This window comes from Prionailurus bengalensis, chromosome A2, assembly GCF_016509475.1.
Source record: "Prionailurus bengalensis isolate Pbe53 chromosome A2, Fcat_Pben_1.1_paternal_pri, whole genome shotgun sequence".
NCBI lineage: Eukaryota > Metazoa > Chordata > Mammalia > Carnivora > Felidae > Prionailurus > Prionailurus bengalensis.
This window is the reverse complement of record NC_057348.1, coordinates 96,065,305-96,078,780: the sequence shown is the minus strand read 5'-3', so window position 1 is coordinate 96,078,780 and position 13,476 is coordinate 96,065,305. Positions and strand designations below refer to the sequence as shown.

Genomic DNA, 13,476 nt, shown 5'->3' with positions numbered 1-13,476 from the left:
CATAAAACACACCCTCTTTCAAAATATTTTGCAATAAACTGACAAAAACAGACATGAACTTTCTGCCAATATTGTAAAATCTCAAACTCAAAAGAGCTCCAGGAAAACCATAAATACCACACATTTGTAACAGCAGAGTTACTTCTGAATTTCATTCTTTTATGATAAGTTATCACCATATATATACCATATATTTAAAAACTAAAGGTTTCTGTGAATGTAGATATTAACTAGTTAATTTAGGATAGAAAAGGGAGGTGGTGCTGGAAGGCAAAGAGAGGTTATATCTGTAGCCTGAGAGAAATGCAGTTGATCTCTGGGTATGATGGGAAAGGCCACAAGCACTCACCTACTACCTCCTCGACCTACTCCTTACCTACCTCCAATTCAAATGTGTTGATCTCCCTCTGTACTCACAGAGCTCTTTCACAAAAACATTCCCGCAGAGATCACTGGCATTGCTGCCCCCACTTCAAAGAGTTTGCATTAGGATGCCATTCTTTGTTCCTAGTCAACACTGGTATTTTAGGCATTAAATTATGGTAATTATCTGCTTAAAGGCTAACGTTCTGTGTTTATATTCAGGAAAATACCCATGAAGAGAGCAAGAGAATAACAACAATGTCAAGTTGATATAAATAAATGGTATGTGCTTATTGCAACTATCAATGGAAAAGCTCCAAAACTGGATCAGTGTTTCGGATTACACCACTACAATACGGAAAAGATATAAAACCCTTTGAAGACTTTGAGAAATAAAGCCTTAATCAAAATCTTTAGTTTCACGGTGAAAGTCACAATGTTTAACCTTTCCTGCCACTAATAATTACTACTACAAAGAGAAGTCGTTTTTATGGAATTTTCTGGACCGATTTAAAATACATTTTTATTATCAAAGCACAAAGGTTTGATAGCCAAATATCTTAAAGCAAACAATTTAACATCACCAGATAACTAAAAATTCACAGTTCTGGTACCAGTGTGATCTATACTAGCTTCCTTTTCTTGTCTTCCCCTTGTAGACTCCTTTTCTTGAAAGTCTATTTGATGTGTCAAGTTGTCTTATATTTACATTGAATTTATACAATAAATGATTTCAGGTGGCATTTTTAAGACCATAATGATTCCAAGTTGCCTCTTACAGCTTAAAGAGAAGGAAAACTTAGAAGATATATATGGAGAAAATGGAAAAATTACCAGAAATGTGCTCATTAAAATTTTAACTAACACATAGGGGAAATACAGGAAAAAACATACAACTTCCATCTAGTGGTTCCAGATTGATTAGGCTATAAATTATTTTAATAGCCAAAGAATGTATTGAATAGCAAGAAACCAATTAATGTTCTCTGCCAATGTAGATGCAAATTAATGAAGTGAAGAAAAAGTAATATACTAGCATATGAAAACCTGAGATCAAGGTCTAGAAAATGACAAATATATTTTCTAAAATAATAAACCAATTCTTATCAGTATGAATAATAATTTAACATGTAAAACACTGGAAACCAACAGAAAATTCGGGAAAAACTTCTGTATTACTGGAGGAGGAGTAAGGACCCTGGAGAGGCCCTGTCAAAAAACAGTCAGCACTACTTACAAACTGAAGAAGGAATGACTACTCACATGGTCTTCTGAGCCAAGATGCTATCTGATTTAAGAGATGGTAAGGATAAGGACTTAAAGAAAAGATATCTTTAAAAGATGAAGTACCAACTTGTACCCCAATGTTTATAGCAGCACTCTCAACAATAGCCAAATTATGGAAAGAGCCTAAATGTCCATCAACTGATGAATGGATAAAGAAATTGTGGTTTATATACACAATGGAATACTACGTGGCAATGAGAAAAAATGAAATATGGCCTTTTGTAGCAACGTGGATGGAACTGGAGAGTGTGATGCTAAGTGAAATAAGCCATACAGAGAAAGACAGATACCATATGGTTTCACTCTTATGTGGATCCTGAGAAACTTAACAGAAACCCATGGGGGAGGGGAAGGAAAAAAAAAAAAAAAGAGGTTAGAGTGGGAGAGAGCCAAAGCATAAGAGACTGCTAAAAACTGAGAACAAACTGAGGGTTGATGGGGGGTGGGAGGGAGGGGAGGGTGGGTGATGGGTATTGAGGAGGGCACCTTTTGGGATGAGCACTGGGTGTTGTATGGAAACCAATTTGACAATAAATTTCATATATTAATAAATAAATAAATAAATAAATAAATAAATAAATAAAATAAAAGATTAAGTGCCAAAGAGAAAAGCAGGCACATCTATCTAACCATTTACTAGGGAGGGGGCATGTAGCTGGTTTCTGAAAATACATTTCTAAAGTTGACTACCAGTTCTGGAAAAAATTTATCCAATGAACACAGAACTGGTCAGACATGCTACAGATACATTGTTATCAATAGATGGGTGGCAGCTTGTCTCAAAGAATAGCTAGTTCGGTCCCACTGTTTACTCGATAATATTTCATTACACACCATATGGCAAAATCTGAAGCATCAAATCTACTCTTTAAGACTAAAAATTGGAACTGCAGTTTGACAATCATAAAGTAGTAACTAACAGGACAGAGACGTCAGAACGAATGACTCTAGTGGTAAATTTTGACCTGTCAAGCTTTTTTTCAAAAAACTGTATTATTATTATTATTATTATTATTATTATTATTATTTTATTAGGAAAATAATAATAGGAATCCATCACTACAACTGTCATAAAGCCCAGACTGGATTAAGTGCAATGAGTTCTAGAGGCAACTGCACCCCACTCTGGACTTTCTGGTTATGACTATTCAGTTCATCAATTTCAAGGCTTTCAACCAGAAACAAGAAAAACTTTAGCTGTGGACTAAGATCTGGAAAACAAGATCTGATTGATGGTCAAGGTTGTACTAAGTGTCAAACCAGGAGAAGCAAAACTGAAACACAGATACCTTCTAATGGGATTGGAAGCCAATGGATTTTGCAAAACAAAAACAAAAAAATAAATAAATGGTTGGGTCAAATAAGGAGCCTGGACTCTGAAAATGAAGATCAGGATTAAATGGATAACAAAGCCAAGAACAAAAGCCAGATTAAGCCAGGAGACAAGAAACTCATGGACTGGAGTTTATTCACTTATTCTATGAACATTTACTGAAAAAGTGTAGTTTGCAGAGCTAAGTGTTATGAAAATTTATATGTGCTGAGCAAGAAGATCTCCAAATTATAAGGGAGATGGATATAGGTGATTTCCTCTGTGTAAACAGTGCTCATCTGAGATATGAGCACATACCTCTCTCGTTTTAGTCACATCTCTGCTCAAAGATCACCATTCTTACCATTCTGCTTCATTTTCTTCTTAGCACTTCTCAGTATCTGATACTATATTACGTATTTGTTTATCTGTCTGCCTCAATAAAATATAAGTTCCCAGAAAGAAGTACCTCTACTGTGCAGTGATGAATATCTAGCACTACAACCATGCCCAACGAATAATAATTATTACAATGAGTATTTCCTAAAAGAATGAATGACTACATTGCTTTACTAAAAACTTCAATAGCATAAGTATGTACATAACACAGAGCTTATGAGAAAAGAGGAAAATGACTGCTTGTTTGGGTAGGTGAAGAAATAAAGAAAAATCAGAGGATCCTGAGATTAATGTAGATGCAGAGAAATGTGGCGAACAACAAAAATCTCTGGCTACAGTGACCCATCACAAGAAAAAAAAAAATTGTTATTTTAAATGCCGAGGTTACCTTAAACACTACAAATGCTCAGCCCTGTATTGCTGCCTAATCTATTTTCTTAAGATACGCATTACATCAAGTGACCCAACAGTCAAGAATCCAGACCCCATACTGCATAGCCAACTACACCCAAGCCTCTTCCTTGAATTTCAAGTGGCTCCAAATACTCCCGGCAACACAACTCTTCAGTATATATCAGTATCCCAATCACAAAGATGGCCAAACTTTGGGCCAGGCTTGCTCCCACCTTGAGGCCTGTTCTCATCTTCTGAACCTTAATTGGAATGCCATTCTTTCTTTTTTCCCACTAACCCCTTGCCTGCTCTTCAAAGACTAGCACAACTCTCACTTCTTCCTTTAGCCATTCTCTGAAATCAAGTTTCCACATGAAACTTTCCTCCCTTTGGACCTGTACTGGATATATAACCAATATTACACTCTTTCATGAGGATCAGTTTTCTCTCTCCAATCAGACTATAAGAAACTTCTATTTACTTCCTACAAGCATGTAGAGCAATACTGAGGACTCAGGCACTCAATATATATAGAGACACATTTATATGTAGTTGATTGGATGGTTAATTTTTATTTAATATAACCCCAAAGAATTAATTCCAAATGATTACTCACCATATCGATAAGGCTTTCTTGTATTCTGTTAAGAGTTGTTCTTAGTCTACTACTACTAAGGCCTAGTCCTGTTGATTCCAGCTGAAAAAGAAAAAGAAAGGCATATGCTACCATCACTTCGGAGATAATCTTTCATATGTTATACCTTCATATTAACTCAAGTTAAGTATCCATTGAGTTTTCATTCAGATACTTAGTCTTCGGAAGGTCTCCAAACTACATTTAAAAATTTCAAAACATCAAGTCAAACCTTAGCCCTTAAGGGAACAAGAGAACTATTTCACACATTTTCATTTACAGGTCACACTAGCATCTGTCAATCTCATAAATTAATTAGGAGAGAGCTCACCAGTATCTTTTTCCCATAAGTTATTATTTTTAGTTATAAAACTTATGATTTCTGATACTTAAAGATAGTGTACTGCATCATACTTATGTATAAGCATAATACTGTAGACTGTTTTAAATTTATTTTTCTAACACAAATTAGAGACAGCCCAAATCCTCATTCAAAAATGAAGAAAACTTTTTATTAGCCTCAGTAAACATTTCACAGTATAGAATTCGCTTTACTACATCAAAGTCAAAGCACATATAAATGCCCCAAGAACATAAATGAGAAGAGACAGTTGACTGTTAAATCATGAAAAGCCAGGTAGTTGCATCCTTGGGTGATGATTCAATTGATGAATATAAATTTAATTGAGAGGTAATCATAGATATATATAGACCTCTAGAAAGATGTTAAAATGTTCTGTATGAGCCAAAAATTTTAAAGTATTAATAGTAAACTATAAAATATATCATCTCACTAATTCATTTATATATATGTTTGTGTATACATACACACACATACATACACATACACAACATATTGTTCCTCATCCTTATGTATCTGAGATAGGATGAAAACAAGTAATTACTTACACAACATGTGACAGAAATCCTAAAGCTAAAATAGTTGTGTGATGGCATGGTACAGTAAAACATGAAAACATGAACTCATCTTATGTGGTAATTTCAAAATACATTTTACTTTCACTACATTTTATAAACTTTATTATTTCATTTTCCCTCTTTTTTCACTAGAGTATTATTTTTATATAGTCAAATTCAGCCATCACAAGTATAGTTTGATGAATTTTGGTAGTTGTATAGTCTTATACTAATACCACAATCAAGAGATAGAATTTTCCTCACCTTGAAAAATGCCCTTATGCCCTTTGCACTTGATTTCCTCTCTCCAATCTTACCCTCTGATCTATCACTACAGTTTTGCCTTTTTAAAAATTTTGTATAAATAGAATCATACATGTGTAGTCTTTTGTGTTTGACTTTCTTGTCTTTAGCATGCTTTTGAAATTCATCCATGTTATAAGCCTATTAGTAATTCATGCTCTTTTATTGCTTAATAGTGTTCCAAAATATGGATATATCACAGTGTGTTTACTTATTCACCAGGTGACGCACATTTGGGTTTCAGTTTGAATAATGTCACTATGAACATTCACATATATATCCTTGAGAAGACATATATTTTCTATTCTTTTGGGTAAATATCTACCAGTGGAATTTCTGATTCATATAATAAGCATAGTTTTAGCTTTATAAGGTACTGCCATACTGTTTTCTAGTGGCTGTATTATTCTTCATTTCTACAAGCAATGTATGTAAATTCTAGTTATTCCATTTATGGTCTGAATGTTTGTTGTCCCCTCAGAATTCATATGGTAAAGCTCTAATCTCTAATGAGATGCTATTTGGAGATGGGAGAGGTAATTAGGGTTAGATGAGGTCATGAGAGTGGGGCCCTCATGAGAGGTTTGGTGCCCTTGTAAGAAAACACACAGTGCATAATTTATGCTTCTTTTTCTACTTTCTTAAGGTGGAAGCTTATCATTACTTGAGTCTTTCTTCTTTTCTATTACAGGCATTTAAAACTAGATACTTCCCTTAAGTACTGATTTAGCTGTATTGCACAGCTTGATATGTTGTGCTTTCACTATTATTCACTTTTAAGTATTTTCTAACTTCTCATGATTTTTTCTTTAAGCCAACCTTTATTTAGAAGTGTGTTAATTTCCAAATGCTTAGATTTTTTCCCAGTTATCTTATGGTTATTGGTTTCTAATTTAATTACATTGTCATCAGAGAACATATTCTGTATGATTTCAATCTTTTAACTTGATTAGAATATACTTAATGGTCTCTCTCTCTCTCTCTAAATACACACACACACACACACACACACATATTATACACACACGCATGCATATATATCCTCACTTTGTGTATTTTTTACATTTAAAGTGTTTCTTTTGTTTTGTTTTAATCCATTCTGACAATCTCTACCTTTTGAGTGTTTAGTCCATTAACATTTAATGCGATTATTGATCGGGTCTAAATCTACCATTCATTATATGTTATATCTTTTTTTGTTCCTTGGTTCCTCCTTTCCTGTCTCTTCTGATTATATGAATTTTATATTTTAGAATTCTAGTTTAAGGGGTGCCTGGGTGGGTTAGTTGGTTAAGTGTCCAACTCTTGGTTTCGGCTCAGGTCACAGTCTCACGGTTTGTGAGTTCAAGTCCCATGCAGACTCTGAGCTAATAGTACAGAGCCTCCTTGGGATTCTCTCTCCCTCTCTCTCTCTGCCCTTCCCCTGCGCTTGCTCTCTCTTTCTCAAAATAAATAAATAAAAACTTAAAAAAGAAAAAAGAAGGGGTGCCTGGTGGCTCAGTCAGTTAAGTGTCCAACTTCGGCTCAGGTCATGATCTCACAGTTTGTGAGTTCAAGCTCCACATCAATCTCTGTGCTGACACTTCGGAGCGTGGAACCTGCTTTAGATTCTCTGTCTCCCTCTCTCTCTGCCCCTCCCCCACTCGTGCTCTGTTTCTCTCTCTCAAAAATAAATAAACATTAAAAAACAGTTTTTTAAAAAAAGGAATTCTAATTTAATTTTCCTTTTGGTAAAGAGTTAATCTGCAATATTATTTTTCATTGTCCTGTGAATTATAATATACATTCTGATATTACACAATCCATTTACTGTTTAACATAATATACAGAAATCTTGCCATCTTATAGATCCATATCCCCCCACGTATCTTGTTGTAGTTGTTACATGTAATATATTTACATATATTATGAACTCTAGAAAATAATGTTATGATTTCACTTTTAAACAGCTATATGGTTTATAAAGAAATTAAAAGGAAAAAGAAAAAAATAATCTTTTGCATTTCCCCAAGTAGTTTCCATAACAAATGCTCTTTATTCTTTCCTCAGGATCTAAGTTTTCTGGTATCATTTTCCTTTAGCCTGAAAAAAATTCATTCAGCATTTCGGTATTACATGTCTGTTGGTGACAAATTCTTAGGTTTTTTTTTTCTTTTTATCTAAAAACAACTTAATTTCACATTCATTCTTGATATGGTGTTTTTGCTACATATAAAATTCTGAATGGACATTCTTTTCCTCTCTTTCAGTACCTTAAAGATGTATTACTCTCTCCTACAGCCTCCACAATTTCTCATGAGAAGTCAGCTGATTCAGATCATTGGTCCCTTTATGTAATAAGTCTATTGTCATTTTCAAGAGACTGCTTCACCATGAGGTACCCTGCTGTATGTTCCTTTGTTCTTATTCTGCTTGCCGTTCATTTAGTAACTTGTATCTGCAAATTTTTGGTCAAAGTTTCCTCAAATATTTTTTGTACCTCATTCTATCTCTCTTGTCTCCATCTGGTATTCCAATTACATGTATGTTTGATCATTTGACTTAACATGTCCCTAAGGCTTTGATCATTTTGTTTTCCAATCTTCCAATTTATCTTCAAGTTTTACATATTCTTTCCTCTATCATGTCCATTTAGCTGTAAAGTACATTCAGTAATTTTTTTTAATTGCTGAAATTGCATTTTTCAGTTCTAGGATTTCCCTTTGACTTTTTATTACTGTTTCTACTAGAACTTCCTACTTCTCTACTGAGATGTTCATACATTTAAAACATCTTTCTACTTTATTCAAGACAGTTCTAATAGTCCACTTAAAATATTATCCCTTAGTTCCAACATCTTAAGGAATCAAACTAAATTGACTTTCATTTTACTTAAGGATGTACTCTGCTTTTTTTACTTCTAAGTATGTTGGGTGAAGTTAGACTGCATCATCAATTTAATTCTGGAGATTTTGGATTCTGTTATTTTTTTCCACTGGGTACTGTTTCCTTTGTTTGCATTATGTAATTTTCTTGGCTGAGCTTGTACTACAAACTGTCTCTTACGCAACAGCTTCACTCTCTGTTCAGATCTTTTTTCTTTGGCTGTAGTTAATCTGTTTCATATGAACATGGTTATGGGTTAATCAAAGATGGAGGTAAAAAAGCTTGGGAATCCCCTCCCTGGCCCTTTTTCTTCTGAATTTCCCCCCTACTATTTTCATTGTTCTCAATTTCCTGGCTTCAATTTTCTGGTTCCCCAATCCATAAAGACAAAGTTTTCCTATGCTTGCCTCTACCTTTGTGCTGAGTGAACTATACTTAATCCCAGGCTCAAAGGCCATGGAGATGGAATTTATTTTTTTACACCTCCCCTTTCCCCAATCTACACACTAGCATGAACTCCCCCACCCAGAGTCTATATGCTTCGTTCATTCTCCAGTATCTTCAGATACTTGTCTTTTGTATAACATTCAGGTTTTGTAATTGTTTTCTACAGGCAGTATCATCCCGTTAGACTGTAGTCTTACATATCCAGAAGTGGAAGTTAATTTGTTCATAAAAAAATTAAAAACTGAATCACAGACACTCTATTAAAGAAGTTTCATTAATGAAAGGTAACTTTAAATGATGCTCACAAACTGTTTTCAAGTAACAACACTCATCAGATTAACTTGGATAAGAAATAATTAGGACATCAATCCATGTGTCCTAAGAATCCACTATGTGCTTACTACTTTGTTAAGGTAAGCTACAGAATGGTCTTCATGAGAGGCTATGAACAGGAAAAACCACAGAAAACATAACTCAAGAGGTGACCAATGGAAGGCTGGGGCAAGGCAAGATAAAGCAACACTACAAGTAACATTATTATAATAGAACCAAATGGATTAGATATATAATACAGTATGGTGTTGTAGGCTATAAACAGTTCAATGAAGAGCAAGAGCTTCTGGAGGAGTTAGTTTAAAGAGGAAGAATCCCTTAGCCTGCTGCATACACTATAGCCTCCCAGCCAATGACTTTCTAGAAACCCTGGGAAACAGATTCTTCCATATGCAGCATCCATCTGAATTCACTCATACAAGTATCTTTCTTCTCTGGGAGAAAAGTAGGAGCAACTATGTACCACTGTGCTCTTCCTATTCTACCCATTACCTAATTACCCCTCCCCTCCTACCACATAAGACTCAATAGCTAACAGGGCAACTTGGAGTATATGTATACACACATATACATACATACATACATATTTGAATACTGAAATTTCTAGGATTTCTAAAAGACTTAAAAGCTTATTTTCTTAGGAAATTAAAAGTTTACCTCTTCAATCTTATATACTTGCATATGCTTATTTATGCTATTTATTTAGATTGTCTTGTTCCAAAAGGAATTTAAAGTAGCTAATTAAGACGAATATAATCTTGCAAGGTAAAAAACAAAAACAAAAACAAAAAAAACTTTAAATGTATGTAAAATTAAGCTAAGTAAAATATGGGTAGAAGGATGAAGTGTTTCTTTTTACAAATTTGTAAAACCCTTTATAGATTGTCTTTGTTTTGCTTTAAACAGTGTTTCCTTCATTTTTGCAGAATCAAAAACAGCAGAATCTAAATTATATTCTATTTGAAGATGTGCTGTTTTCAATATTCACATGGTCGAATAAAGCTAGTATTACTAAGCATACTCTAACAAAAGTCTTTCTTAAAAAGTACAAGTAAGAGGCAGAGTAAATGCTATATTCATTCAGACATATTCACTCATATGCACATTTTGTATAGGTTCATATAATACAAAATGTTTCTAATATGATATATGGGTAGACACCCAGGTTAAAGACAGAAATGCTTATCACTGACAGCTAATTACCTGAATACACTGAAATGTCTGTTACTGAGTCTTACAGGATTGAAAATGCTTTTAATACAAGTTATAAGGTTAATGTGTTCTTTAAAACATACTATATTTTAAATAACATATGCAGCATATTTTATAATAAATACCTAACTATACTTTGCTAACTTTCTCAGGTCCTAGTGAACCCTACTGTAAACAAATCTGTGCCAGTATTTAATCAGTATTATAATCAGCTAGAAAGTCATGTCCAAAAGTATTAGTTCCCAAAAGTTTCCAAAGGACTCTATATTAACACATCTTATCAATAGTGTGGTCCAGAACTGTTCTACCCAATATGATAGTCACGAGCTACCTGTGGCTATTTATATTTAGCAATAAATTAGCTAAAATTAAATACAATTAAAAATTCAGTTCCTCAGTCATACTAATTACATTTCAAGTGCTCAAAGGTCACATGTGGCTAGTGACTACCATATGAGTGCAAATTTAGAGCATTTCCATTACTTTAAACTTCTCTTGGATAGTGCTGGTCTGCAGGTTTGGCCCAGGAGACACAGTAAGGCTCATCTAGAAGACTGAAAGATTCTGACAATTAGCTAAAACCCCAGAATGTCTTTCTTCTTTAATATTTATGTATTGAGTTTCCAAATTCAAAGAATTAATATTTAATAGCAACAAATTCTGTAGCAATAATCTGTCTGTGATTATTGGTATTCTTTCTAAAAAATATATTAGACAATTAAGAACAATAGGAAATTCAGATCCCATATTAAAAGATAAATTCACATGTTTTTAAAAAGATACAAAATATACAAAAAGTTAGTATTATGATATATTCATAGGGCCCAGCAGTATACTTTTACACAGAAATCTATTGACTATCTAGGTGAACCACACAATAATTACCAAATATCATATAAGGTACCTGTCTAATACCATGTTGTTTTCTTTAGGAGTAGAAAAATACAAATGCAATAAGAGCTTGTGGAAACACAAAAAGGAGGTACAGGAAATGATTCTGTGGCAGACAGAAGGTTCAGTTCAAAGATTTTCAATTATTTTAATAAATGCTTGGGGCGCCTGGGTGGCGTAGTCAGTTAAGCGTCCCACTTCAGTCAGGTCACGATCTTGCGGTCCGTGAGTTCGAGCCCCGCGTCAGGCTCTGGGGCTGATGGCTCAGAGCCTGGAGCCTGTTTCCGATTCTGTGTCTCCCTCTCTCTCTGCCCCTCCCCCATTCATGCTCTGTCTCTCTCTGTCCCAAAAATAAACGTTGAAAAAAAATTAAAATAAATAAATAAATAAATGCTTGCCATTATCTTCTGACTGTAGGAGTGCCTGCTAAGATTTGTAAGCCAATATTAAAAATGTCTCATTTACTATGTAGTAATTACACACTGAGCCATATTTAAACAAGGCAACCCACACATTTTTCATTGCCAAAATGCATCAAGGTTAAAAACAGATGCTGCACTTTTTCTGCCAAAATTTGAATAACATAAAATATGTGTATCATATCAGAGCTTAAGATTAATATATAAATAAGGTAATTAAGCAGACAAAAAGGTGACATCAAAAATTCTGTTAGATTTTCGATGGATAATTTTAAAAATAATATTATTTGTATATTTCATACAAAGAGAATGAAAAATTTTACATTTTAAAAATAAATGAATTTTTAAAGAAACAGACTTTCCCACCAAAGGTGACTTACTGAATCATTTCGACCAAAAAAGGTATATATTGCATACAAGTAATAATCAAATAGCTGAGACATGAAATGGATAACATCAAAGGCAATTGGCTTAAGAATGTTCATCATCTGCATATATTTACCTGAAAAAAATCAAAATTAGAAAAAAATTAAAATCTGTTAAGTCTATCATTATACAGACACTATATCAAATGTATTTTTTAATGAAATATTACATTCCTAGTCCCATTAGCCATTTTCAAGTACTCAATAGTCATTTGTGGCTAGTGGTTATTGTATTGGACAGCACAGATACAGAACAGTTACAGCATCTTGGAAAGTACTACTGGAGAGCACTGACATAAATAATACCTACAAAAATATTTTTATACTAATATATTTTACTGTTTGTCAAATATTCATGGAACATCTATACTCTTTTATAAATAACACAGCACACACTATAGTTCCACATTCTTGGATTCCATTTGAAATAATTTCTTCCAATAAAATAAAATAAATTTAAAAAAAATTTTTAATAAATTAAATAAAATAATTTCTTCAAAAATGTTTAGGCATAATACCAAAGACAATGTACTTGAAAAAAAGCTTTTCCTTTTTCACAAGCTTATATACACAGAGCAAAAGTAAAAAAGCAAGAAGAAAAAGGACACATAGAAGGCACATCCTATTCCCTTGAACCCTAGCCCTGTGAAATCTTGTGTCAGAGGCCAAGAACATTTCTTTATCACTACATCACTCAAGAGCTCAACACTCTCAAAGTGCCAAAAAAATGTCCTATTCGTTCCTTCCTTTAGGAGATGCCAATATTATGTTCTCTTCTCCCTAAACATATGACACAGTTACAGAAAAAAAATATTTAAAAACCCAAATCTCAAAAAAAAGTAAAATGAAAAAAATAAAACCTCAAATCTCTACATTTATAAACTTGTTAATGTATTTGAAGGGTACACGGGAGATGGGCTGAATCAAGTAATAAATAATAACAAGTCCCTAATTGTGTTTCTTTTTTATGGGGAATAATAGGGAAAGAAGCACATCTATTAAAAAATGCTCTTCTGCAGAAGATGTTAAAACAGGCCATTTGCTTAATTTCCAAATGAGCAAATAATTCAGGTGCTCACTCTACTTAATGTAACTGCTATAAATTTTAAATTGGTACTATTGAAGACACCATGACTCAAGAGAAAACACATTAACTGCAGTAGAAAAAAATTTACTCTAATGGAAATATCTACTATGGAAACCATTTCTTTATTATTTAAGAACTCAGTACAGCTGCTTTAATTTACATACGAAATGATTCTAAACAATACTCAG

General features: G+C 33.5%; 1 protein-coding gene across 2 annotated transcripts in view; it reads right to left on the bottom strand.

Moving 5' to 3' along the window:
• The window catches only part of VPS50 (VPS50 subunit of EARP/GARPII complex), a 133,258-nt gene that overhangs the window by 15,690 nt on the left and 104,092 nt on the right, over positions 1–13,476 (bottom strand). For both annotated transcript variants that reach the window (XM_043588863.1, XM_043588865.1), the window contains 2 exons: positions 12,157–12,278; positions 4,371–4,451 (listed from right to left, as the gene is read on the bottom strand). In XM_043588863.1, the coding sequence (XP_043444798.1) occupies positions 4,371–4,451; positions 12,157–12,278 (203 nt within the window). The remainder of the gene's footprint in view (positions 1–4,370; positions 4,452–12,156; positions 12,279–13,476) is intronic.